Genomic DNA, 23,838 nt, shown 5'->3' with positions numbered 1-23,838 from the left:
ATGCCTAGATTGCTAAGGCTTAGAAGTCTAAGTAGGTATATGTCGACGCTTCTATGGCGTGGAGTCCTGCTGGATACTCTTGGTCTAGACAAGATACAATCCTGCTGCTAGGACCTATGGGTCCTTGTGGACGAAATCAAGACAAAGCCCTTTTCTTCACATAGGTGTCTCACTTATAACTGGTTAGCAGGCCCTACAATCACTTGCCACCTCATACAATATATATAGTATGCAATATGGAGCAGGGTGTGGGACTGTGTGGGTGGATGTAGGTTTTGTGGGGAGGCGGATAAAGACTATTCAGACCACAGTTTGCTGAACAGTTGAACATTGCACATATATCAGGGAAGGGAAGGGAAACAAAACGAATACAGCTGTACGGACAGTTCCGGGTAAGGAGGATGATGTATCTTGGGGGGGTTACAGAAATAAGACAACGAGATGTGAGAGTAAAAATTTGAAGCGCAAAAAGTAATGATCCCAGAGAGGCTCGAACTCTCGACATCTGCGTTATTAGCACAGCGCTCTAACCGACTGAGCTATGGGACCAATTGTTAGAAAATCGGTTTCAAAATATTATTATCAGCCTAACATATTTTTTCCATCACAATCATACCATACTAACTGATGTACAGTATCTGTCAAATAATAATAGTACCTCTCGCTACCTACACCAAGCGTCTTCTAATACTTGACCATATTTAGTATCTATTCGACATTAACTCTTATCATAGATATAAGAAGACAGTTCTTCTATTGTAGGACCTATTCGTAATCCACAATGTACCATCCTCATATTCCGTGGCAAAGATATATATCTCTCGGCGACACAATTAACCAAATCGGTCACTGAACCTAACCATCAGTGCATATCTCTCTCTCCATATAGCTGTCGACAAGTTCTGAATCTAGATTATGCACTCCAGTGAATTTCGTAAGTAATTTACGCGGTCTCACCCTCCTTGAAGAGTACTGCTATGGATGAAAAGGTAGTGATTGGTATATCAAATCCATGCGCGGGAAGCAATTAACACTTGGCAGCATAGCATAGTGTAGAAGATCTTGTCCCAAGCTGTAACCCATGTAGGCTAAGTCAGGCCATATGTATCGCTATGCCGGCTGTTACCTTACGGATAATTTCCTGGTCGACAGCCTTCCAACGAATGAGGTAGTGCATGTCATCATAATGAAGAGGGTATCGACCGTGATTCAAGAATGATCTGATAATTTAGAACTATCTTCGTATTGTTGACGCAATGCAGATTACTACTTCTTTCCCACGCCCATCTCTTCGTGCAATCCTCTAAACACACTAAAACCTCATTCCCTTTACAAGATAATTCCATAAATTCACCACGACAGCCATCAGTGAAGACCAAACCATGAACGCAATAACTCGTGCACAGTTTGAGGACGCGATCACTCGCGCTGTGAATAATCGCAGCCGAATTTACAACAACTCTTTCGCGCTGAGTGTTCGATGGGAGCGAGACAAGACGAATGCCTCTGCAGACCCCGATCATTTTCAGGCGATCCTGAGTACACTAAATCTTGACCAAGCTGAAGTTGAGATCTTGGCCGAACACGATCAGACCCCGGGCTGGACGCTTAATGATAAAATTCGGTCCATTTTCCGACTCGCAGCAAACGCACCCGGCAAATCCATCGTGCTGATTCACTATGCTGGGCACGGAGCTGTTAGAGGGGAACAGCTCTTTTCTGTCGAAGGGCGATCCCGCCGAAGCATAAACCTTCAAAGAATCATCGATACTGTAGTGGCAGGAGATTTCCAGGACTTTGACATCGCAGATACAGACGCTGTCTTCGTCCTGGATTGCTGTTACTCATATGTGGCAAAGCGAGCGTTAAATCCTACGACTCGCGTTGTCGAAATTCTTTCTGCGAGTGATGATCACACTCCAGAAGCCCTTAAGCCACCACACAATACCTTAACTGAAAAGTTGCGGGGCGAGATTGCTCGACGCAAGCGAGACGGCCACCACTCTGTGGTATTTTCGGACGCAATGGCGACTATTCGAGGGAATAGCTCGGTTATCAAGCCAACACATCATGTCAAGTTAGGGGTATCTGTCTGCTTCCCTTTCACTGGCGTCACACGGATTAACCCGAGCACGATTGCCCCTTCGCTACGTGCAGTCTTTTCAGTCCGTATAGCCGAAAAAATGACCCGGGAACAGCTGGACAGATTCCTCACTTGGATTGAGGCCTTTCCGCCTGGGTTCGCTATGGAACTCGACGGGGTCTACATTACAACCTCGACTCTCCTCATATTCCAGAGCGCATATGCGTTGTTCACGAATCTCGCTGGGTATCCCGGTGTCACCTTTATCTCAGATGTGACAAGCCCGAACTGCCGCAAATCTCTCGGCCAAGAGCAGTGAAAAGAAGCTCCTATAGGCCCTTGGTAGCAGCTACTGCGTCTGAGGCCAATTGCAACCTCTCATAGTATGAACCCAGCGAGATTCAAAATGAGCTAGACCCGAGTCTAATAACAAGGTTTTGTGCTGCAAGTCCAACTCTTGGTGATGGCGCTCACACTTTGTCTCCCCATCACTGGTCTGGTCCAGATTTAGAACGGCTAATGTCCAATTGGTCCAACTTCAGAGCCCATCACGTACGGGCCAATCGATCCTGCTCATGCAGTCTATGCACCGACTGAATTTACGACATTACCTCCCTAGTATCTCTGATACCATTTCTCCATATAAGTCATCTGTTACATCGGACTGGAAGATCACTCGGACGGTGGCTCGGAAATTGTCGCGGCTGTAGTAGGAATGACGCAAATCCGCCTTAGTGCAGGCTTACTGAAACGTGATGCGTTGATTCTCACGTTCTACCTGTGACTTGCCACAGTCAATGTGCCTATTAGACTGAAGTTTTTATAATCAGGAACCCCTTGTTTCACAAGTTTAACGTTAATCGAATGCTGCCTTAGTTGTTTCAGGTGCATCGATACTACGAATTGGGAAATAAGACATCATTCTATTAGGAAAAACTCTAAAAGAAAAAGAAACTAAGGCTAGAAACTGAGATTTGTAGAAATTACTTACGGGGTGCTGCAGAATCAAGCTGCATAGCGCATCTTATTACACGACGATATACTCCTAGCTCATCAGGGCCCGGCCCGGGCCCTATGCTCATTACCACTTTGAGTAAGGTGCTGCACCTGCCCAGGTGCCCTGGACACAAAGGAGCCAAAAGTTGAGTGCAGTCTACCAATCACAACTCACTGGTGCCTTATAGCTTGGGTGTTTGCCCGTTCCACGAATATGCCTTATTCGGACCTCCTCGCAGAATCATCGCTTTAGGGGTGAAAGTATGTATATATTTCAGTTTATACACTGGACAGCACCATACCCTTGACAACATTTGGATTCTCAGATTACATGGCTCAGGCAATAATTGCTTGATTAGCTGTCGTGCCGATGGTTTGTACAGCATTGTCCGGTTTAATGTGTTCAGCAAGGTAGCTGCCGGATTTGGACAATCGTTGATAATCGAAGTCGATGCCTCAACTTGTGCCTCAAATCTCCTAGGTAACATACAAATGCCTGATTTGTAGCTTTTGTACCTATTACGGAATGATTGATCGCTGTCTCCCATTTATCTACTAGATCAAGAAAGGCTTTTAGAGCTTATTCAGGCATGGCGCATGACGTTCCATATCTGATCACGCGACAACGCAAATAAAATCTAGGCCAGTGTGGAATTCAGTTACGGCGATGAAAAATCGTGAGCAGCCGTTTTTGCCCTCACATTCCAGTTCATAAGTTGGGTCCATTCTTGAGTTATTTGGAAGCATAAGCTTTGAGGCGAGGTTAGCGGTCCTTTCGTTGAACATCCTGACTCCCTCCTGAAATTAGTTTTATATGGAATGTGATTGTTAAATGAGCAGGGGTGGTGGGTTTTGTCGTTTTCGAGGACAAAGTGACAATGCCGTTGGCGAAGGATCAAACCTGCATTCAGTTTCCGTATCTGGAACACTAGTATGCAACGCAGCACAGTAACATCGGCAATGACCCTGAAACGTTTCCAGCAACGGCTTGAACGGAGATTTCCTCTGCAGACAAAGTACTGCAACAGTAGCAGAAGGTGGGTGCAACGGTATCAGGGCTAGTATGAAAATTTTCACCAGTCCCAGTCTCAGGATTAGTGGCTCCTTCGGATACTCATAAGCGGCCACGCGGCTGTCGGTGGAGGGCCTGAAATTCTGAATATACGACGATGAAAACCGTTAGGGCTGATACCCTGAGACTGGGTCAGTTGGGTCCGGCAGGCAAGTGACCCATCGAAGCTTTTGCTTAGCAACGCAATGTGTAGTGGGACCTATAATTACTCGGAAATGAGACATCCCTCGAACTAAAGTGGTCTGGACCGTGAATCGAGCGAAGAAATCCCGGTGGATGTTTCTGCGAGGCCTCTGGCAAGTATTTATCCTTCCAAGATCCAGGGACATTGGTCTCATAAATTGACAAGATTTTGATCCACGTCATCCGCGCAATCTACAGAGTAGCATCATCGGCAGATCTTTAATCGACTTCGAGTCAGCAACAGAGGTGTGGAGTAGATAATCATGGCATTGACCAACCGGAACTAGTCAACCAGGCATGCCTGCCAAGAAAACGCTCTCCAGCCATTCATTTGAAAGAAATGCGCCCGTAGGCCCGAAATGCTGGGTCAACGGGGCCTTTTCAATAGCTCATTGTCTTGGCGATCGTCGAGCGATCCCTGTTTCAATTTCTCCTGTGACGAATCACAGATCTGAAGGACCGAAAAGCAAACCTGGTGAGTATCACACAGCTTACGTAGACTTTGAGGGCAGTTGTCGATCATGAGGCAAGTAACCGAGGATAATCCTTCACAATTTCAGAGCGATCAGATTCAGGGTACTCTGTACAACCGACGGAGTTAAATTTGCCCCCTCAGGAAGACTAACGCAGACGCTAAGGTAGTGTGGCCGATGATGTGCACTGTGCGTCAAATCAACTCGACAGATGATAAATAACGACTCGTTACGCCGAAAATGGGTCGGAGATTTGAAACCATGGAATGCGGTTTGACCCGAAATTTCGGCATGAACTCGAGTCCCATCGACTATTGGGAAATCGGAATGCGGGAATCGAGAACATCTGGTTGCTCGCATTTGCAATTGGGGTTGTTTTAGTGTTAGGATTTCACGAACCACTTTCCCGGTCTCTGAGACCTAATCCGGCTTAGTTTCACTTAATTCAAGCTTAGCCTGGATAGGACTGGGCCACTCGCGATCCATGGATCATTTGCCATTCAACGAATGTCATTGCGGGTTTTTTTCCCTTTTTACAATCACCTGGATGTCCGAAACAGGGCACGTTGCCCGTTTGGGATTTCTTGCAGTTCGCTGGTTCCCCGATTGGGAAATAGGTATCTGCAACGGTACGAGTAGTAAATAATACTACTGAAGTCCCTGGGTTTGTTGAGAGGCAAGGATAGACAATAGCGCTGTTAGAATTGAAGGATAAATAAACGTTTTGTGCAGCGCAACACAACGCAACATACTGCTAGTAGTGGGCAGGTTGCCCGATCTCTATAGAGGATATGCAAGGCACGACCACTTTAATCACGGTCAATGAAAGAAAGAAAATCTGATTATCATTCAAACAAATAGATCAATGATACACTGTATGTGTACCAAAAACAAATAAAATAAAAATAAAATGACAAAAGAAAAAAGAAAAAAAAGATAAAAGAAAAAAAAAAAAAGAAAAGAAAACCCACAGAGTGGGTCCCGCCAAAAAGTCTCCTGTCAGTCATGATCCATCACAATCCAGCCACTGACTTCAGTGTGCCTCAATTAATTGTTGCCCCCTGTACTCCGAACCCTTCCCACGATCCCCAACAAGACTAAGCCTCATAAAGCTTCCATTTCCAGGACGGGCCTGAATTTGGGAGGAACACTACCAAAAAGGACTGAGACGATCTTGATATGGAAAGGAACAGTAGTTCTTCTTTTGGTCTTCCCGCCAACGGCATTACTGGATGCGGGGTAGCGTTAAATCCTGTTGAGTCCTTCACCTCGTGGCCACTAATCCTAAAACGGAGCGGTCATCAGCTGACCCCGCGTGGGTTTTTTTCCTGTAGCGTCATCCAAAGTAGCAGCAGCAGCGAAACTTAACGCTGTGCATGGATACTGCCCGGGAGGAAGTGGATTTAGCCCTTGGGGAAGAACAACCATCCCGTCCCCGACCCTAGTTTTGCCTCCTCTTACTCCCCGAATTAAAAAAAAAGAAAGTAACCCCCAATCTCCTTTCCCTTTTCACCATTATCTTATCTTTCTCCTCTTCTTCCCTTTCCTATCCTCGCCACTTCCTTCCCCATCCCAGATGCTTTGATAACACAGCCCATTAATTCCTATTCACTCCCGGTTTCGACCAGAACTCCAGGCCTGAGGGCCTTTTGCACACCAAGTCCAGCTTGGTCTACTTAGAGTTTAACCCGAGGGACCTTTTCGGTAGCGGTTACCCGCCTAGTTCGAGTGACAACTGCGCTTTGGGTCCACTTTGCGCCGCGACAGCAGTACCCTTCCGGTACATAGAGCCATTGGGATATCGCAGCACTTAACCCTCTGACTCGTTCGATGATTTCCCCGGATTCGTCTCAACCGACCGATCGGTCAGCATTGTTTGCTAAACAACCTATTCTGTTACACGAAGCCTCTGCTGCAACGGCTTCGAGTAACAATGAAATTTCTTCGGTGCCTTCAGTGAGCTCTAGAGAAGAGAATGTTTGCTCTCCACTATCCTTGAATGGAGAATTCTCACCGAGTATAAAGGATGAAGCGATTCACCAATGTTACCCCGGGGCTCCACAGCCGCTTCCGTCGCTTCAGATACGAACAGACCTGCCGTGCACAACGCAACTGAGCCCGTCGAAAGAATCTGACCCTTTCATGCATCACAGCCTCTCATCGAGCAGCCTTCCGCGAAGAACATCGAGTTTGCGTGGCTTTCTCGAAAGGCCTTCCTCCGGAGGAGGTTCCCTGTCTCCAGCATCGTTACTGTCGTCGCCACAGTTGATGGCCATGGGAGACATCACTCCCTTGCCTTCGCCGATTGGTGGCGTCTCGCCATGGAAAATACCGCGCCGCAATTCACAATCTTTATCGCGGACTCCATCCCTTCTTTCGCGGAACGGCTCGAGCCTGAGCTTGCGTTTAAGTGACTCATCTCAAGTGTTGGGGCCCTCGGAATGCCGATCGCGCAGCAAGCAACGTGGCATGGCGGAGATGTTGGGTGCTGACAAGCATCTAGAGACACCCAGCAAGCCACGCCCCGATGGAGCTCAGAAGCATGCTCGTAATCGTAGCCTTAGTGAGTATGTCCCTCCGACGAAGGCCATCCCGATCAAGCCGCGTCCAATCGCAGTTTCGGGATCGGGTGTGTCTCAAGGGATTTTTTCATCGTCAAGTACCGACTCGAAATCAAACAACTTGCACCGGGAACAACACCTGGCAATTCATCGCGGCATCGCGTTACCTGCAGTCCGTCCTCCGACGCCGCCAAGAAGTAGTCGCAGTACATCTGATGGTGATGTGGAGCCTGTCATAGTCAGTCCAAAATCCATGGATGGCTCGGATGAAATATACTCGGTACGTTCCATTCGGTCCCAGCAGCCGCGCAAGTATCGCAAACTGCGCGAGCTCGGAGAGGGCACCTTTAGTCAAGTATGTCTAGCAGTACGCATGGAACTGCGGGATATGGAATCTGGTTACAGTTCGAGCCTCCAAGGGGTGAATGCCGCTACGCAAAAGCTTGTCGCTGTTAAGGTCATTGAGCATGGCCCAGCGGGTGGAGCTGACGAGGAACGATTGGAGGTATCACTCAAGCGGGAAGTGGACATCTTGAAGTCGGTCAACCATCCTTCCCTTGTGCAATTGAAAGCTTTTGGAAGCGACGAAAAGCGCGCTCTTTTGGTTTTGGACTACTGCCCGGGAGGTGACCTGTTCGACGTCGCAACCTCTGGGCCGAGGCCCATGAGCCCAGAGCTGATTCGACGGATTTTCTCTGAGTTGGTGGCTGCCGTGCGCTACCTCCACGCCAACTTCATAGTCCATCGCGACATTAAACTTGAGAGTAAGAGATCCCACCGTGGCCTGGGTTGACTATAGTGCTTAACAGTCGGTCCAACTACAGATGTCCTAGTTACTCTTCCTCCCGCTGCTATGGAGGAGATAACTGACTGGCGTACATACGATCGCGCGGTCGTTACCCTTACCGACCTGGGCCTATCCAGACGAATTCCGCAACCTCCGGAGAGCCCGCTCCTCCAAACCCGATGTGGAAGCGAGGATTATGCCGCTCCGGAGATTCTGATGGGACAACCCTATGATGGGCGATCCACTGATGGCTGGGCCCTTGGCGTCTTGCTCTATGCGATGATGGAAAACAGATTACCATTCGATGCTTTGCCGGGTACTCGAGGTGACCCGGCGAAACTCCGTGCTCGTACCCCACACCGCATTGCGCGATGTGAGTGGTCATGGTATCGGTATGCTGACAGTGACGGTGAATGGGATCCCCAGAAGGGGAAAGATCTAGAGGGGGCCCGTGAGTGCGTTGAAGGGCTCCTAAAGCGGAATACTAAACGCAAAAGCTTGGATGAGATCGCATCCATCGAGTGGGTTGCGAAAGCAATCGACGTACCGAGTGGGTTGAAGAGAGGTGACAAAGAGGTACCATAGAGCTGGTCTCTTGGTTTATATTTCGCCACTCTTCCTGCCGATTTTCTATGTTGCCTTGCTACGCGATACAGAGATGGCCATCGGGATGATGCATTGATAGTGTTCCTGTATCTGTCTCTCTTCTCTTCTTTTTCTTTACTCTTTTTTTCGCCCCCTCTCCTTTCTTTTTTGTATCTTCTTCTTTCCCTTTTCTTTCCGCCTGTCTTCTTTCTTCCCACTTTTCTCTCTTCTTTTCTTCCTCTCTATACCTTCCTCATATCATTCGCTTACTTTGGCTAGCCCAAAGGACCGGTATACCCTTAGAACTGTTTCCGCTTTTCCTAACCGCTTTTATCTATACTTTCTTTCTTTTTGTTCTCTTTATTTCTCTTTTTACGGATATACAATACTCATGACAAGACCGCAAGCAAAAAGGGTGGTAGAAGACAGCAATTGCAGGCTCTAGATGGTTTCATAAAAGAGTTTAAGTGTATAATAATTAATTTTAAACACAATACAGAACATTCGTGAAGATGATTAGAGGTCCATTGCTGTTTATGTATACTCGTGGGTAATTGTTGTAGTCCATGACGCATGATTGGCCTGAGTGCTGACAAACTACGGCACGGGATTGGGCCAACCGGCATCGGGGAGCCTGAGGCCAACTCCGGCCCCCGACTTCGCTGCGGAGGACGGGCGTCACTCTCGGCGACCCGCTCCACTTTCTGTAGAGGTCAGAAGCTATTTATTCTCACTCAATTGAGTTCTCAATTACACTTGTGTCTTGTTTCCACGGACCCCATACTCCCCCCTCCAGCTGCGATCATGCTTCTTTCACAAACTCGGGGGCGCATGCCCTCTGCTCTGCGGAGCCTCTCCAGGCGGTCCGCCGTCAATGTGTAAGGCGATCGAACGAAATGCCGTTTCCCACTCACCGATGGCAGGTTGCTGATTTATTTATTATTTTCTCTAGTCGTCCCATCTCTACTACCCTCCCCAAGCAGAAGGCCTCTTCCTCTGAGGACGACAACGCCCTGAACAAGGTCTCCCGCCATGTCACACAGCCTATCTCGCAGGGTGCTTCCCAGGCTATGCTTTACGCTACGGGTCTCACGGAGAAGGACATGGACAAGGCTCAAGTCGGTATCTCCTCCGTTTGGTATAGCGGTAACCCCTGTAACATGCATCTGCTCGATCTCAACCATCGCGTCAAGCAAGGTGTGGAAAAGGCAGGCTTGATCGGCATGCAGTTCAACACTGTCGGTGTCAGTGATGCAATCAGCATGGGTACGAAGGGTATGCGGTACTCTCTCCAGAGTCGTGATTTGATTGCCGACTCCATCGAGACTGTTATGGGTGGTCAGTGGTACGATGCCAACATCAGTATCCCGGGTTGCGACAAGAACATGCCCGGCGTGTTGATGGCCATGGGCAGAGTCAACCGGCCGAGCATTATGTTGTACGGAGGCACCATCAAGCCCGGCTGTGCCGTTACCCAAAACAATGCGGAAATTGATATTGTCTCCGCATTCCAGGCCTACGGACAGTTCTTGAGCGGCGACATTACCGAGCCTCAGCGATTCGACATTATCCGCAACGCCTGCCCAGGAGGTGGTGCCTGCGGTGGTATGTACACAGCCAACACCATGGCCACTGCCATTGAGACCATTGGTATGACTCTCCCTGGCTCTTCTTCCAACCCCGCCGAGTCCCGCGCCAAGGACCTTGAGTGTCTGGCAGTCGGTGAGGCGATCAAGAAGCTCCTGAAGGAGGACATCCGCCCTAGGGATATCATGACCCGTCAAGCTTTCGAAAACGCCATGGTTGTGGTGAACATCACCGGTGGCTCGACCAACGCCGTGCTTCACTTGATTGCCATCGCTGATTCGGTCGGTATCAAGCTGGATATTGAGGACTTCCAGTCTGTCTCTGACCGTATTCCTTTCTTGGCTGACCTGAAGCCATCGGGCAAGTACGTCATGGCCGACATGCACAAGATCGGAGGTACTCCCGCGCTGCTCAAGTTCCTGCTCAAGGAAGGCCTCATCGATGGTTCCGGCATGACTGTCACCGGTGAGACTCTGGCCAAGAACCTCGAGAAGGTGCCCGACTTCCCCGAAGATCAGAAGATCATCCGCCCTCTGTCCAACCCCATCAAGAAGACTGGCCACATCCAGATTCTTAAGGGATCCCTGGCTCCGGGTGGCAGTGTTGGTAAGATCACTGGCAAGGAGGGTACTTCTTTCACTGGTAAGGCACGTGTCTTCGATGATGAGGATGACTTTATCGCTGCTCTGGAGCGCGGTGAGATCAAGAAGGAAGAGAAGACCGTTGTGGTCATCCGCTACACTGGACCCAAGGGTGGTCCTGGTATGCCCGGTACGTATCGAGAGTGCAGATTCCTCTGGTTGACGTAGCTAATCATTAATCGTGGGATAGAAATGTTGAAGCCTTCTTCTGCCCTCATGGGCTATGGTCTTGGACAGTCGGTTGCCCTCATCACTGATGGACGTTTCTCTGGCGGTTCTCACGGCTTCCTGATCGGCCACATTGTCCCCGAGGCTGCCGTTGGTGGACCCATTGGTCTCGTTCAGGATGGCGATGTCATCGTCATTGATGCCGAGAAGCGCGCTCTTGACCTCGAAGTTGACCAGGAGACTCTCGCTGAGAGACGCAAGCAATGGGAAGCCGATAAGGAGGCCGGCAAGTTGCCTCCCACCGGTTTGACCATGAGAGGAACCCTCGGCAAGTACGCCAGGTATGTTATCTCTGCCCGATAGAATACATGTGTCTTGGTCTCGGTTACTAACACGCTCCAACAGAACTGTCAAGGATGCCAGCCACGGCTGTATCACCGATGCTCTTGACTAAGTGTCAAGCTGTCGGGTGTATTTTATCACTGCGCAGGATGCCATCATAAAGCAATGCATCTTTTCCCGCCTGAGTTGATTGGGGTGGAATAAATGTCCGGGTTAATATATTGTTTTCGTTATGCTGCTTGGATAGGCGAACCAAAAGGATTGAAAAGTATTTCCTTTACTCTCATGTTGTTATTAGGAGCATTCATTAACATGATACCTTATCAATTTCATTAATCGAGTTCGAACTGATCGCCAATTAAGTAGGGGACACCAACGGGGCATTGAATATTCAGCTCCTATACTCTAAACGCAAATCTTATCCAACTCCTTTGCGCCACTGACCTTAGAAACAACCAATATACCTATATGCTGGTTATCCCATCCTCAATGTACACCATCAAAAAAAACAAAAAAAAAAAAAAACAAAAACCCCCTAATTACATTGCGTGAGACGGTGGTAGTTCCATCATGAAGATCCTCAGAATGCCAACCCATAAATCCATCTCCGTTCCTACAACTCAGTACCCCTTCTCTCCCAATATAGTTACAGTACACTACAATAACCCAATACCTTGTAGCTGAACAACTATAATCATCCGTGGACATTCACGGATTCCCGAATGATGCAGTAGCGAGATTCCCAAGGACTAATATATATAGATTTATGCTGTGTTAGCTTACGAGGTTCTAGGTCTACATATTGGGAGGGAGTTGTTGGCTTAGAATAGGATTGCGCTGCATTAATCCTGATAGGGAGGTGGCTGTTGCGACCTGCGGGCGAGGTGCTCTATTCTTTCTTGATACAGACCCATCCAGTGTTTTACGGGGTCTCCGAAGACGACATCGTGCATGATTTCGTTGGGGATTTGGCAGGCTTCGATCTCGTCTTTCTGGACGCTGTGCGAGGGTTTGAAGAGGGGGTCTTGCGATTGGTGTCGCAGGAGGACTACGTTCCCGGCGAGATGGAGCGTAGCTGGTGGCACACGCCAGATGGCCGGTTTGTTTTGTCTGCTGACGAAGGGGTATGTTCGACTTGTGCCGAGAGAGAACGGGGCAGGCGACAAGTACAGGTTCAACAATGAGGTGACATAGGATTTCTCGGCCCGGGGCACGGGATCGCCTTCGTTGATGAACGCATAGAACATCGATTCTAGTGATGCTGGGGACTTCGTTGGGAATAGTGGTCGGATAGAGACTGGCGGGGCGCCGAATGTCACGCAATGGATGCTTCCGAAGAAACTAGCCAAGTGCTTCAGTTCAGACGACACGCTCGTTGAGAGCAAATGGCAGTACAGCAGACTGGCCACTGCGCCGCCGGCAGAATGGCCCGTCAGGATCAGCGAATATGACGCGCGATTGGGGTCTTCGGTTAGCAGATCGCGGAGATACGCCGCGACGGAAGGGGCCATTCTCTGTGCCACGGTAAGGAATCCTGCGTGGCAGAGGTTGTCGGGGTCGTCGAGGAAGTTCTGTGGGGCTGTTGGCAGCGTTTTCATGTTCACGGCCCAGTCGCGGAAGCTTTGAGTTCCTCGGATTGCGAGGACGATGCTCTTGAGATCGTCTGATGCGAGTGGCTTGATTACCATTGCCTTCGTTCCGTGACGGATGTTGGCGCTCACGTAGGGGTTGTTGGTCGTGGTGAGCTCTGCAGGTTTTTTGTAGGCTGAGCTGGAGTACTGGGCAGCTAGGCGGATGAGGGCGTATGTTTGCGGTAGTCTGTAATGTGAGTTTAGATCCACATGGATAGCTAAATAGAGTGTATGGTTGATGCGTACATATGCACTGGAGGAAGGTGAGCCGGGAGCCGGGAGTTGTGGTACAGATAGGTCTTCGAGAAGAAACTGGGGCCTGTTGATGTCGCTTTCACCTCCCTCTCTGTCCCTGTCTTCGTGTATGAGACCTCGTCACCGTATACCGTGACTAGATATGCATATTAGCATGCAGGGGCGATGGAAAACAGACCCGACACTAATCATCACAAGACGATGATGAAGGGAAAACATACCCATATCCTCCTTATCTCTAAACAATCCCTCATCCATCGAGGTAATCATATCATCCAACTTCTTCAGCATGCTCCCGTAAAGATCTACACTCGAGTGCGTCACATTCGTCACGTACTCGCGCATCTGTTGCTCAAGATTTATGACAGAGCTCCGCGCCTTTAATTTTGAATCGCTGGCCTTAGCTTTTGTCTGAGAGATTGCATTAGAGAGATCCGCATAGGACCTATACTTTGCGAGGGAGCGTCTGGCTTTTTGTTTCCGCGAGTTTGGATCCTGAATTCCATATTGGCCAGAGGAGTCCGTGGATGATCCCTCTGTGACAAGGGTCGTCCCGGAAAGACTGAGCGATGTGGTTGTGTTGTTGTCGTGGCTATAGATTGTTGATGCCGTGGACAGAGAGTGAACAGTGGACGCTGCCGTTGGGATGGTGTACAACGAGGTGGAGCGTGTATGCCCTACAGAAGACGGTCCTTGAGCTGGTTGTAGTTTCTCTTTGCGACGCCTGAACCCCATCCTGACAGCTATGTCTTCCTCTTCATGTTATGGGGGTGGTGTGGCTGGTAATTACGCGAGTCTGGGCAAGGCTGGCGTACACATTAAGGATGAACCCACGGAAACTGACAGGGACCGGATGACAGGAACCAGAAAATAAGCCTTCAAGACGGAGTTTACTTAGTAGAATGGCAGTTGGTCGGTTAGCGGGGGCTTTTGACCTGCAGTTCAGCCTCGTCTCTTGGGAGTGGGGGCCAAGAGTTCATTGTTTGAGGGCGCTTCCTGCGTACGCTAGGACTGTCTTTTATAATCATCCCGACTAGATGTACATATCAGGTGATGGCGGGACCCCTAGTCTTGAGGTCGTTTACTCCAAGCTGTTATTGGCGCTATCATGCAGGGTCATCGGCGAGATTCGGTCGGTCGAGAATATGTACTGATTTCTTGTCCATTCCACCATCTCTTATGTGCTTCATTCACGCACCAGCAAGGGTGCTGTCTCGCCTCTGGTCCAGTTTTTTTTTTTTTTTTTTTTTTTTTTTTTTTTTTTTTTTTTTTTTTTTTTTTTTTTTTTTTTTTTTTTTTTCTAGATCATTGGTGCTGGTTCGAAAGCTAGTATAGACTCAACCTACTGGGGATACCCCCCTATGATGCTACCTAAGAATATACAATTTCGTTACCATGTCCGTCGTGTCTTCGTCCACATTCGGACAAAATCTTTCTTCTCCGAAAGCCCCAACCCAACCCGCTTGACCCTCCCCAGACGCGCCAGAGAATCTGCCACATTGTCCAACAGGGCCTTCTCAGCCCGCGTCAACTCCGCATCCTCCGTATCCAGGGATTCATACGCACTATCTTTGTCCAGGGTATCCAAGTAGTTGGTATCATACGTAGACTTTCGGGTAGTGGGACCGCCCTCTGCATCAATTCCACCCACCACACCCTCGGCAATGCGCACCCGGATACAGTGCGTGGGTTTGCTGAGCAGCGTCCACAAGAAACTCACATAACTTCCGGGAAGTGGCGTCACAACATCAGCCGGGGTATACCGCAGGCTGACCGGGTAGATCTTAGTCTTGGGGGCCACGCTCAGCAGCGAAGGACTGGGGGGGAGGATGCCCCGGGCGTTGGTGGTCGTGCATTCGGGGAACGTGACGATAGGTCGCCCAGGGTATTTCTTAACTAGGGTCGCCAGATCCACCAAGCGCGCTTTCGGAGGCGGGCTGGTGTGCGGAGTGGCAAATGCGCGCAGAATTGCTTGGAAGAGGGATATCTGTTCGACCTTTCGCGAGTTCGGGTAGGAAGCGGTGAAGACCGGGTCGAATATGGCAGCCAGGTAGACTGCGTCGATAGGAGATGTAAACGAGGAGGCAATGACGGAACCTGGGCCTGGGAGACGCGCTTGGTGTTGCTTCGATAAGGATCTGTGTTCGGCTCTTAGCCCTATACTTTCGGGGACGTAGCCTGCAGGCGACTCACCCTTTCCTCACACCGTCCACTTGAAGATCAATCCACCATATGCTGGGCACCCCGAGAATACACCACAGGGATGCCTTCTTCCCTAGCGATCCAATCGGAAGCCATTGTAGCACGAGGAAGTAGCTAACACAAACGAAGAGAAACAGCGGAAGACGGAAAAAGAAGAGGAAGACGCGTAAAGGCAACTGAAAGCCGGCCGGTTGCGGTGGAATAGGAAGGAAAGGTGCAATTCCCGACCCTAGACGGTCCCACTAGTTAGCTTGAGCAATGACAGGGGCCAGTAATCTCACGAGATGCACATACCTCGATCTCGGAACTGAGTGAATTTCTCCATGTTTCAACGGCGGTGTTGTGTTGCGGTCACGGTGCTTTTCATGTGGCCATCCCCTGGACTGATGCACAACTGCAATATGCGGTTGAGAGGGACTGACAGCAAGCGGCGCTGGCCAGAATCGGCTAGGGTCGAATAATTGAGCCTCGTTGTCCTTATCGGTGGTGAGCAAGGCGGAGATTTCGACTTTCACATGTCGCCGAAGCCAAGCTTCCTACGTTGCCTGAGGCCGCACATGACCGCTAACCGCATTGGGTCAGGGCTTCATGTGGACTCTACTCTTGATGGTTACTATACTATCCTTACGAAAAGTGCATCCTAAATTATGCGTGACTCATCTTATGTTCGTTATATGATAAGGAAGCATCGTCCCATAGCCTATTGCCTCTCAGACACCACAACCCCCCATTCATGCTCTGTCCGCCCATACATAATGTCGCTCAACCAGCCCTTGATCTTACCAGTAACCTCACCGGGTCCACCATCGGGTCCCGTAGGGATAGCGATGCCATGTTCTCGGTGCTGAATCGCTGAGATAGGGGTAATGAACCACTAGATCAATATGAGCGCATGAACATGTATGACATCTAACTAGGAAAGAACAACTTACCGCTGTGCCCGCAGCAAACGACTCCAGCAGTCGACCTTCCGCCTCGGCCTCGATTAGCTCACTGATGGTGTACTTGCGCTCGGTGACTTCAAACTCGTCACTTAGTCTTTCCTTTGCCAGGTGCAAGCAGCTGCGACGGGTAACGCCATCCAGAATGAGACGGTCATCTAAGGGCGCAGTGATGATCTCCTTCTTGCCATCCTTGCGGCGCCAGACCACAAAGAAATTACTACCGCCCGCCTCTGTGCACTCGCCCTGATCGCCATATAGCCAGAGGATCTGGTGAAAGCCGCGTTGCATGGCGTCTTGCGTAGCGAGCACTGACGGTCCATAATTCGCACCAACCTTGGCGTAGCCGAATCCACCCACCCAAGAACGCACCATGTCCTCTGGTGAAGTCAGAAGTCTCATTCCACCAGGTGGCGTGTCTTGTTGAGGCATATAGCTCAAGATAATATACAAGATCGCCTGCTTGGACTTCACGAGACCGATGGTCGGCTGGGTGCCGATGAGTGTTGGTCTCAGATACAAAAAGCTCCCGGCTCTCTCCTTGGGGAGCCATTTAGCGCCATCAACCTCGAGGAGGGCATGGATAAGCTTTGTTATCTCGTCGGGGTCGGCTTGTGGTAGGGAGATACGACTAGCGGACATATTCAAGCGGGCGGCGTTGCGATCTGGGCGGAAGACTCGGAGCTTACCGTCATAGCCGCGGTATACCTTAAGTCCCTCGAAGCACTCCGTAGCGTAGTGTAAGCAGGAGGCTGTGGGCATGAGATTCAATGGACCGTAGGGTTTTAATTCCGGGGTTGACCAGCCTGTGGAGACTTTCCAGGTTGCGACGACCATGTGGTCAGTGCAGATGGTTTCGTCGCCGGAGTTGGCCGTTGCTTCGTCGGGAACATCGCGAGGATTGGTAGTATAGGTGTAGATCAGTTTGGAGGCATCGAGAGGCTGGCCGGCCTGTTTCTCGGGGAAAGCAGGGGCATTCTGTGACTCAATGGCGGAGGGAGCCATGATGTGCGATAGTAGTGATCAGGGATGCTTTGGAGCTGTACACTTGAGAAAGATGAACGCTCCCCCATATTGCAGCTAAACATATTTATAGCTCGTCATCCGACGCCAAGATGGCAGGATTTGACTACAACTCAGGATATCGTTGTTACGAGGTCACATAGAACCAACGCATATACGAACTGTGTAGATAGTATACGGACCCACATTTATGTGGGGACAAGGATGTAGGGCGTGTTTTCACGCCCTCGGAGACTTTGACCCACTTCCTCCATCCGGGGAGTTGCAAACCCAGTCCGAAATGCAGAGCAAGAGAGTTTGCAGGAGTCATTAAGTTATTCGCCAATGAATAGCCCGCGATAAAGCCAGACTAAGGTTTATCCGGGTCTTTTCTCGTCTCCAGTTGAAAATCTAGAGCCTTTGAAGAGCTTATGGGAATGACTCATCGGCAGTTGCCAAGATGCGTCTTTGCATGGCATGGCATACTTCGATAATCATGGATTATGGTCCCCTTTGGAGTTGACGCTGCACATAATGTGAAACATTATACAATTGGTTGAGAGTATGGTCTGGTCAGGTCATGGATGAGCTCTGTGTTTCTCGAAAAGCGGCCAGCCATTGTGGGTGATCCGCAATGGTCTGATTCCAGGGATCCTCAGAGTCAAACAGAAGACGACGTGCTTCCTGTTGGAACATTTCATCAGTAGGAACAATGCCGAGGCGTGTCTGCTCCTCTGCATAGTGGCTCAAGTGACGAGTCAGGACCTGCGTGTACGAATTCAGACCGGTGTCCTGCACTTGGAGTTGACCTAATAAATCAGGTAACTCCAACCTCTCTTGGTAATCGCCACCAGCATTGGTATCACTCTGAAAAGCAGCCCTTGACAACATCTGAGAGAAATGATCCTTAACCTGGTCATTAGTAGCGGAGAAAGGCACCATGGTCCGTGACTCGAGGTCAATCAAGTAGGGTGGTACGGCATGGGTAACTTGGGTTGCAATCGAGTCGGGAAACCCATGATCTCCTTGCCAGTCAGCCATTGTAGAGCCATTGCGAAAATGCCATGCTAGATGGTCACATCTTTGAGACCACGTAATCATCTGGCGATCACAGAAGCCACAACGAGAAGTAAAGTTGGTAGCTTCCACTTTCCAGTCGCTGATTATCGGAAGACTATCAATGCGATGAACAAGACGTAGATGTTGAACCAGGTGATCCTTGCGTCGAAACTTGCGTTGTTGACCGTCACAAGCCCCATGATTATGTTCTGTGAGATGCTCAGGCTTGGGATCCAACATGCTACAATAGGCACAGTGTACTCGGCCGGTTGATGGCAGCACCACTGTCCCACCAAACGGCGTGCATACCCAGGTTTCGAGATTCAAGTGAAGCGACTTCTCATGTCGCATCCAGTCATACGAGAAGACGCACTCACACCACTCTCAGCGCTAGTCGTCGAAGCGGCGCGGGATCCTGATTGACGGTATGTTTGAAAAGCGTCGACTAATCGGGAATCGGAGATGCCTTGCTGATGCTCATCTGCTGTGAAGCCTTCGTTTACTAGCCGTTCGGACCATGAGTGCTGAACTGCATCTCTGATGGCAGACAACGGGGCAGGTTCGTCTTCTGGGGGCGATTCCTGCCAGCGCCTGAGGGGATCTGGGGAGCGGATACTCGTCGGGATGAACACTGGCACAGCCTGTTTTTCATGCTTGTTGATCATGTACCTGCTCCTGCGGCGGGGGAGACTTTGCTGTCCTTCCAGAAAAGCTGCATTGCACGGCGCCTGTGAAGTCTGCAGGGGATCTCTCCCGTTTCCAGTTGTGGTGGATGGTGAAGGAATATTAGAGAACGTAGCTGGATAGCTGTCACCATGGGCGTAGGCTCCTGTAAGCGAGCTGGTCTCGCCATTTGGCGGTACAGGCTGACTGATAGAGGTCCCCTTGGTAAGATAAGATGCAGTGGGCTCAAAAGCACAAGGAGGCGTGTAATTTACGGTGGTCCCATCGGTGAAGAATGACTCTGCATTGGCAGAGATAAGATAGGAATCAGGTTCAGTGTGCACATTTTCTGGCAAGGCAATAATGCTTGCATCAAAGGTCTCAAATCGGTTGTTGTTACCGGGAAGTCCCGATAAAGGAAAAGAATCAGCCACTAGTACAAGCCCGTTAACTCAAGAATTAACGACAGGGCGCTAGACATACGATAGCTTGGATCTAGGGAGCCCAACGTTCCCACGTTTGACGAGGTTGGGGATTGCGGTCTGTGGGGAAGGGTATGGTCCATGTCTCCGTGGGCCGTATATCAAAGGAGCTTAGGTAACCACCTGGTGAGCCACTTAATTTTGGGGGAGGAGGTTGGATGTGTTGGCTTCCTGGTCCCCGTGTTCGTGCTAAAGGCCCCGGGAGCAGTGCTTTTGCCACTAGAAGAAAGGTGGGTGGGATGGATTATATAATTCTTTCCATTTCCGTACTATGATCTAAAGAAGGCAAACTTTTGGTCTATGTCTAAGCGCTAAAAGGTCGAAATATTCGTTACTCGTGATGCTCTTCATCCCTCCATCCCTTCATGAGATAGTATATCCCTGCGCCGCTCTTTGGGCGAATTTGCTGTTTTCACGGATCCAACTCCCATACTTGATGAACACAAATGGGATGATAGCCATCGCTATGGCAATGAATCCCAATAGCGAGCTAGCCCAGTCAATACCCAGTTTGGTGTACATGGGTGTAGTAGCCAAGGGAAGACACACGGCAAATATGGACCGTAATGTACTCGCCGCTGCGGACGCCGAAGCCGAGTACTGCTTATAAGCATCGGTCAGATAATTAAGGAGCGCGATGAAAATCAAAAGATAGCCGAATCCGAAGAAAACCCCGGACATCATGGGCATGACTGGGTGAATGGAAGATCTTGAAGACCAGCCAAGCCAGAAGAGCGCAATGGGAATTGCGGGTGCTGCGATGCAAGCGAGAGGTAGTCGGCGATACTCTTCCACTTTGGCCCATGCTAACCCGTTTTTCAAGGCCTTGGTGTGGTACGAGCTGTATATACAGAAAAGCACAAATGCAAGGATTGACCCCGGCAGAACTACATCTCTTGTTAGGATTTGCGCGTGATGGAACGTGTGAGGTGGATGCAACCTACTTGGAAGAAAGGCTAAGCCTGCCACGCCTGGTGTCATCCCATATAGCCCTGGCGACAGACTGCAGTTAGCGACAATTTCTGAAAGGTTCGACCACGGGAGCTGTATGTACCTTGGAAAACGATGGGGTATGCTTGGAAGAACAAATACAGTATGGAGTAGATCAAAGCCAAGTACATCGAACAACAGAACACAATCGGCTCTTGAAAAATCATAGTGAAGGGACGGCTGAGAACGACGCCAATACTATCTGACAGTTTGGGTTCATGCAGGGGAGGTTTGGCTGCTTCCGAGTCAACTTGGCTTTGGCCCAAAGCCTTTTCGTGTGCACGAGATAAGACTGGCATGTACGTCTCAGGTATTACAAGTACGAGAGGAAAACCAACACCTCCGATGATAAAGCCAGCCCAGAATGTCCATCTCCAAGATACAGTGGAGACAAACCCAGAAATGATAGGCCCCAAGAGAGGGGGGAATGTCGTTGCGAACATGAATATCGACATCACCATCCCACGCTGGTGAGGATCGTTGTATATGTCGGAGAATAGGCCACCAAGCACTGCATTCGGCGCTGAGCCTCCCAAACCACAAAGAAAACGGAAGACCAGAAGAGCTGGGAAATTTGGGGCCAATGCACATGCCATGGTAAAGAGATTATATATTGCAAATGTGGAAACCAGGATAGGTTTCCGGCCAAAGCGCTCACTCAAAGGGCCAAAGATGAGAGGGCCGATGGCAAACCCAGCCATGTAGAGTGAAGTAGGGAGCACCATCTTCAAGTCGTCCCGTGGGATATCAAAATAGTCTGCAATAGCATCATGAGCACCCGATGGCAGGGAAGAACCTAGGGAGCTGTTGAAGACGAAGTATATCCCTGCAACGACGATATGAACTTTGCGAGCCTTGAAGCATGGTACAAGTCAATTTACTGTCTCCTTGAAGAAACAATCTGAAACCTGAATTGTGACATTACGAGGCTTGGAATAGAATAAACCTATGACTTACCAGAGAAAAGTCAAATGGACGCACCATACTCTTCCGCGAGACTGAGGGTCTCAAAGGGTTCTTTGGAGAGATCTCTGGACTATCGCAAGTCTTGCGCAGCTCAGAATCCGTTTGGGAGCCCATCTTGCATCTAAACTTGACCACCTCGTCTTTCGAAGTTGTTTCAGGCTCTATTCTCTATTTTATTTCTCAGGAGCCTGAAAAAAAATGGGTGGAGAACTCGGCCTTCGTTCCGAGTTCGCTGTGACCGCTAGAGAGACAGGAGTCACAGGACATGGTGGACTAATAATATTCAGCAATTATGACACCATGAATAACATCTCAATTGCTTATAAATATAGGACTCAATGTGTCCTTGTAGAATTTTCATTGGTAGGGTTCGTGTTGCTTCTACTTATTGGCTACTATGATCTACGGGCTACACGTTCAAGAAGAAATCCATAAGAATTCTAGGAGGGCGGAAAAGAGAATAAAGAACATGAGCTTTTTTTTTTTTTTTTTTTTCCCCTAGTGAGATTATCAGACCCATCGAATTAATAATGTAAAATGTAGGGCGCAAAAATTAAGAGTCTGCTTCTTTACCCACGCCCTACGTTAGGCCTGACACGGTCACTGGTTCAGCAAACCCTGACCTTCTCCACTATCGGCGCCGAGTGGAGTCAACCATCAACTTCTCGGCAAAGGCTCAACTTCCCGGGTCTAAGTACCCGGGTCTAAGACTCTAGGTATCCGGTCCGAGTCTGGCATATTGTCCACTGTGATTTCTTGTCTATATAGTTTCTCGACCAATGACAACTAATACTCATTCAAACTAGCGCGTGGGTAGTTTGATACTTTCTCCTCTAGGGACCAACATCCATGCATACCCCATGGGCAATGGCTTCAAGGCAGGCGAGGAACTACGTTAGGTACATACATACGCCAGCAAGAGCGAGAACTTCGAGGGTCCCATTGGCATATGAGTTACACACCCCTAAAAACTCCAACCGTACACAATCAGACTTAACCAATCGAAACCCAATATTATTCCTGCATGGATTCCTCGGGTCCAAGCGCGAAAACAGGGGTGTAGGCAAGTACGTCTCTATCGTAAACAGTTGCCTGCCGACCACTTCAGTGGAGTGCTGACGGGCTTCACGTGAAGGATCTTGGCTCACGATCTGTCGCGCCAAGTCTTCTGTCTGGTATACTTTATCTCCCAAACCACGCCTGGTGCATGAACGATTGACGGAGATGTAGGATCTTCGGAACCATGGCGATTCCGGTCATCACCCGAAGCATGACTATACGGAAATGGCAATAGACGTTGAACACTTCATCAAAACCCATGGACTGAATAATGCAACATTGATTGGTCACTCGATGTAAGGAACCAACCTCGGCGGGTTGCTTCATGCATACCAAAGCACATATTGATTCTCGTCTTTAGGGGGGCCAAAACCGCCTTAACGCTTGCACTTCAGTCCCCAGATCTGATATCCAAGGTCGTCGCTATCGACAACTGTCCTATCCACCTTGAGCTAACGGAAGAGTTTCCGAGGTATCTCAGGGCTATGGAAGAAGTACAGGACGCACGAGTCAAAAGTCATCAAGAAGGGGACAAGATCCTGAGCAGACATGAGGAGGTATGCATTGGGCTCATTTGTTCCGCCGAAACGAGATTCTTTCTAATAATTGCATCTAGTCCCCGTCTGTGAGGTTATGGTTACTGAGTAATTTTGTTCGAGAACGCGACTCCCCACATCTGAAGCTTCGTGTTCCTTTAGATGCCCTAAGGGCTGCCATCGGTCCGTTGGGGGATTTCCCACACAAGGACAAACCTGTTCAGTTCCCCAAACCCGCGTTGTTCCTTCGGGCCCTGCAGAGTCATTATATACCGGAGAGTTCGTTCCCCGTTATCTCATCTTTCTTCCCTCAATCGCACATTGTAGATATAGATTGTGGACACTGGATTGTTCAGGAACGGCCTGAGGAATTCAGAAAGGGTAAGTCGATACCTTATGGTTTTTACGTGAAAGGCCTACTAACTTCAAGATAGCCGTTGTCCAGTTCTTGCAGGATAAAGACGAAGTTGATTAGCCTGTGAATAGTGATACGAGATTAGCTTCTGCTTTCCATCCTCCTTCATCGAGGGATGCCATGCTCTTGATTCAACGACTAATATTAGAAGTTTTCAAT

The 23,838-nt window shown here is 49.4% G+C and overlaps 9 protein-coding genes and 1 non-coding gene across 10 annotated transcripts; 4 read left to right on the top strand and 6 right to left on the bottom strand.

The window, feature by feature from the left end:
• Positions 1-475: 475 nt before the first annotated feature.
• Positions 476-549, bottom strand: BDV37DRAFT_t2. The gene has a single exon. It is a non-coding gene; the product is annotated as a tRNA-Ile (tRNA).
• A 769-nt stretch (positions 550-1,318) lies between these two features.
• BDV37DRAFT_235063 (uncharacterized protein) lies at positions 1,319-2,433 on the top strand. The gene has a single exon (XM_032080430.1). The coding sequence runs from the start codon at positions 1,383-1,385 to the stop codon at positions 2,400-2,402; it is 1,020 nt and encodes a 339-aa protein (XP_031947083.1). The 5' UTR covers positions 1,319-1,382; the 3' UTR covers positions 2,403-2,433.
• Positions 2,434-6,175: 3,742 nt separating this feature from the next.
• BDV37DRAFT_235059 (putative protein kinase) lies at positions 6,176-9,256 on the top strand. The gene is made up of 2 exons (XM_032080429.1): positions 6,176-8,132; positions 8,193-9,256. Exons 1-2 carry the CDS (start codon positions 6,638-6,640, stop codon positions 8,738-8,740), a joined length of 2,043 nt encoding a protein of 680 aa, XP_031947082.1. The 5' UTR covers positions 6,176-6,637; the 3' UTR covers positions 8,741-9,256.
• Positions 9,257-9,416: 160 nt separating this feature from the next.
• On the top strand, positions 9,417-12,014 carry ilv3 (dihydroxy-acid dehydratase ILV3). Its single transcript, XM_032080428.1, has 4 exons — positions 9,417-9,618; positions 9,693-11,098; positions 11,159-11,477; positions 11,542-12,014. Exons 1-4 carry the CDS (start codon positions 9,545-9,547, stop codon positions 11,588-11,590), a joined length of 1,848 nt encoding a protein of 615 aa, XP_031947081.1. The 5' UTR covers positions 9,417-9,544; the 3' UTR covers positions 11,591-12,014.
• BDV37DRAFT_235055 (lipase family protein) lies at positions 11,997-14,616 on the bottom strand. The gene is made up of 3 exons (XM_032080427.1): positions 13,586-14,616; positions 13,356-13,500; positions 11,997-13,296 (listed from the first exon to the last, which is right to left on the bottom strand). Exons 1-3 carry the CDS (start codon positions 14,097-14,099, stop codon positions 12,321-12,323), a joined length of 1,635 nt encoding a protein of 544 aa, XP_031947080.1. The 5' UTR covers positions 14,100-14,616; the 3' UTR covers positions 11,997-12,320.
• BDV37DRAFT_235052 (lysophosphatidic acid acyltransferase LOA1) lies at positions 14,600-16,027 on the bottom strand. The gene is made up of 3 exons (XM_032080426.1): positions 15,861-16,027; positions 15,558-15,795; positions 14,600-15,502 (listed from the first exon to the last, which is right to left on the bottom strand). Exons 1-3 carry the CDS (start codon positions 15,889-15,891, stop codon positions 14,755-14,757), a joined length of 1,017 nt encoding a protein of 338 aa, XP_031947079.1. The 5' UTR covers positions 15,892-16,027; the 3' UTR covers positions 14,600-14,754.
• Positions 16,028-16,053: 26 nt separating this feature from the next.
• Positions 16,054-17,799, bottom strand: BDV37DRAFT_274 (aminotransferase). The gene is made up of 2 exons (XM_032085152.1): positions 16,499-17,799; positions 16,054-16,440 (listed from the first exon to the last, which is right to left on the bottom strand). Exons 1-2 carry the CDS (start codon positions 17,510-17,512, stop codon positions 16,267-16,269), a joined length of 1,188 nt encoding a protein of 395 aa, XP_031947078.1. The 5' UTR covers positions 17,513-17,799; the 3' UTR covers positions 16,054-16,266.
• A 283-nt stretch (positions 17,800-18,082) lies between these two features.
• Positions 18,083-19,796, bottom strand: BDV37DRAFT_277413 (uncharacterized protein; the record flags this gene model as incomplete). The annotated part of the gene is made up of 3 exons (XM_032085762.1): positions 18,083-18,777; positions 18,942-19,664; positions 19,715-19,796. The coding sequence occupies 3 exons, from the start codon at positions 19,794-19,796 to the stop codon at positions 18,083-18,085; spliced, it is 1,500 nt and encodes a 499-aa protein (XP_031947077.1).
• A 255-nt stretch (positions 19,797-20,051) lies between these two features.
• BDV37DRAFT_235048 (MFS transporter) lies at positions 20,052-21,877 on the bottom strand. The gene is made up of 4 exons (XM_032080425.1): positions 21,661-21,877; positions 20,768-21,557; positions 20,658-20,705; positions 20,052-20,600 (listed from the first exon to the last, which is right to left on the bottom strand). Exons 1-4 carry the CDS (start codon positions 21,781-21,783, stop codon positions 20,077-20,079), a joined length of 1,485 nt encoding a protein of 494 aa, XP_031947076.1. The 5' UTR covers positions 21,784-21,877; the 3' UTR covers positions 20,052-20,076.
• Positions 21,878-22,668: 791 nt separating this feature from the next.
• BDV37DRAFT_235046 (putative alpha/beta hydrolase) lies at positions 22,669-23,799 on the top strand (the record flags this gene model as incomplete). Its single annotated transcript, XM_032080424.1, has 6 exons — positions 22,669-22,736; positions 22,805-22,844; positions 22,900-23,024; positions 23,090-23,285; positions 23,345-23,645; positions 23,699-23,799. Coding segments are annotated over exons 3-6 (605 nt in total), but the record flags the coding sequence as incomplete, so codon positions are not given.
• Between the last annotated feature and the right edge of the window lie 39 nt (positions 23,800-23,838).

Source organism: Aspergillus pseudonomiae (genome assembly GCF_009193645.1).
Source record: "Aspergillus pseudonomiae strain CBS 119388 unplaced genomic scaffold BDV37scaffold_1, whole genome shotgun sequence".
NCBI lineage: Eukaryota > Fungi > Ascomycota > Eurotiomycetes > Eurotiales > Aspergillaceae > Aspergillus > Aspergillus pseudonomiae.
This window is presented reverse-complemented; position numbering and strand designations above follow the sequence as displayed.